This window comes from Dendrobium catenatum, unplaced genomic scaffold (assembly GCF_001605985.2).
Source record: "Dendrobium catenatum unplaced genomic scaffold, ASM160598v2 fragScaff_scaffold_45, whole genome shotgun sequence".
In the NCBI taxonomy this organism is placed as follows: domain Eukaryota; kingdom Viridiplantae; phylum Streptophyta; class Magnoliopsida; order Asparagales; family Orchidaceae; genus Dendrobium; species Dendrobium catenatum.
Window position 1 is genome coordinate 61,506 of NW_021318507.1, and position 2,018 is coordinate 63,523.

Below are 2,018 nucleotides of genomic sequence, written 5' to 3' on the forward strand. Positions count from 1 at the left end.
ATAATAATTTTTCCCTTGGGACGCCTATAGTATTTTATAAATTTTGTTGTGGCTATTGTAGAGTAAGCAATTTCGCTATTATGATTGCATAAAATAACTTTTCAACACATATTTTTTTTAAATGATGAGATAACAATAAAAAAAATAGTATCAAAATGAAATTATTATTATTATTTGAAAAACAAAACAATCTCGTCTCAAATAGATATTTCAATTCGACTTTCTAATGAAATTTCATAAGACTTATGTTTTGTTTGGGATAGATTTATTACTGTTAAAAAAAAAGAAATTGAATTAAAAAAATTGTGATAGAAATTTTTTTTTAATAAACATTAAGAAAACTGTCACAGACGAAGCCCTGAAAATCTTCAGCCCTATTTGAGAATATATATAATTTTCAAAAAGAAAATAGTTGCGAAAAAAAAAAAAAATTGCTCCTTTAGAAAATTCCGACATTTTATTTCTATAGTTATATAAAACAAAGATAAACCATCTGACCGCTCATGTGTTGCAGATAGAAAATCGGACGGACAATCACCGTTGATGATTTCCCTGGTGAAAAACTCTCCGTTCGTTTCGTCTTCTTTACTAACCGCCTTATAAAATTTCTAAGAAGCCTTTAACCGTCTTTTAGCTTCGCTTCTTCCTTGTCTCTGCTGCTTACGACTCTTCTGCCTGCTTTCTTCGTCTCGGAGGCATCTGTTCTGTAGGCGTTCTTCTGTGCTCCACTCCTCAGATTCTTCCCAAAAGGTAGCATTAGATCCTCAGAATAATCCATTTTTATTTTCCTATCGTCGATTCGATCTCTGGTTCCCGGAAAAATCAATGAAATTTTGTGTTCTGCACTGTTTTTCTCTCAGGTGGACGCGCTGGCTTTCCTGAATTTCCAAAAGATTGACTTTTTAAGAACAAAGCAGAAGAAAGTAATGGTAAATTGACTAAACTAATACCCTATAATCAAATACATGCTTATATTAGTTTATCTCGATCTTAATAGGTTGGTCCGATGATGGAAATGGGGGATGAAGATAGGGGACCGCCATGGCTAAAGCCTCTTTTGAAGTCCAACTTCTTCGTACCCTGCAAAATTCATGGCGTTTCAAACAAGAGCGAATGCAATATGTACTGCTTGGATTGCATCGGCAACGCCCTTTGTTCTTATTGCCTCGCTTATCACAAGGACCACCATGTCGTCCAGGTTTTTACCTTCTCTATCTCTGTTTCTCCGTCTTCTTCATCCTCTGTTTTGATGTTAAATTCTAGGTGCAAAATTCGATCTTTGCTTCAGATTCGAAGATCTTCGTACCACAACGTTATCAGGGTATCGGAAGTATCGAAATTTATAGACATTTCCTGCGTTCAAACCTACATTATCAATAGCGCGAAGATCGTATTTCTGAACGAGCGGCCACAGCCCAGGCCAGGAAAGGGCGTCACCAATACCTGTGAGATTTGCAGCAGGGGTCTCCTTGATTCCTTCCGTTTCTGCTCCCTTGGATGCAAGGTTCCCCTTTTATCTCAATTCTAACTCAGAAGATTTCGAACTTTTAAGCAAAACTTCTATTTCTTCTCTTTTCCTACCTTATTCATGCAATTAAGCCATAAAAATGTCGCCTTTCTTATTTCTGTACCGATTTGTGTAGCTTGGTGGAATGAAGAGAGACCCGGAGCTGACCTTCTTGCTTCGGGCGAGAGCAGGCCGCGAGTCAGAGCAGGGATCGGAATCGGACGAATCGTTGACACCGAGGAAACTACGCAAGACGTCAGCTTTCAGCCGTGGCATCTACTTGCTGTCGCCGACACCGGTATCAACACCATTGAAATCGCTCGAGGAAAACGCAGTCGATCGCCGCAGTGGCGCCACTTCTCCGGTCACACCGCCTATCATAAACTACAGAACTTCCAGGCGAAAGGGCGTTCCTCACAGAGCTCCTTTCTGAAAAAAAAAAGAGAAAAATTAATTTAATTGCCAGACTTTCTAAAATGTGAGGTTGTACAGAAGTAATATGTCAAAAACC

The 2,018-nt window shown here is 38.7% G+C and overlaps 1 protein-coding gene and 1 long non-coding RNA gene across 5 annotated transcripts; one reads left to right on the top strand and one right to left on the bottom strand.

Moving 5' to 3' along the window:
* Nucleotides 1-438: 438 nt before the first annotated feature.
* On the bottom strand, nt 439-1,644 carry LOC114579432. 2 transcript variants are annotated; one of them, XR_003700405.1, is made up of 4 exons: nt 1,444-1,644; nt 1,207-1,353; nt 966-1,080; nt 439-878 (listed from the first exon to the last, which is right to left on the bottom strand). It is a non-coding gene; the product is annotated as an uncharacterized LOC114579432 (long non-coding RNA). The 2 variants fall into 2 exon arrangements; XR_003700406.1 differs by having other exon boundaries at nt 1,207-1,365.
* On the top strand, nt 612-2,018 carry LOC110092553. Of its 3 annotated transcripts, none has more exons than XM_028693916.1 (5): nt 612-750; nt 861-929; nt 979-1,198; nt 1,289-1,504; nt 1,644-2,018. In XM_028693916.1, the coding sequence occupies exons 3-5, from the start codon at nt 1,007-1,009 to the stop codon at nt 1,938-1,940; spliced, it is 705 nt and encodes a 234-aa protein (XP_028549749.1). In that variant the 5' UTR covers nt 612-750; nt 861-929; nt 979-1,006; the 3' UTR covers nt 1,941-2,018. The 3 variants fall into 3 exon arrangements, with proteins under 3 accessions (XP_028549749.1, XP_020672810.1, XP_028549753.1); XM_020817151.2 differs by having other exon boundaries at nt 618-750; nt 998-1,198; XM_028693920.1 differs by having other exon boundaries at nt 618-750; nt 861-923; nt 998-1,198.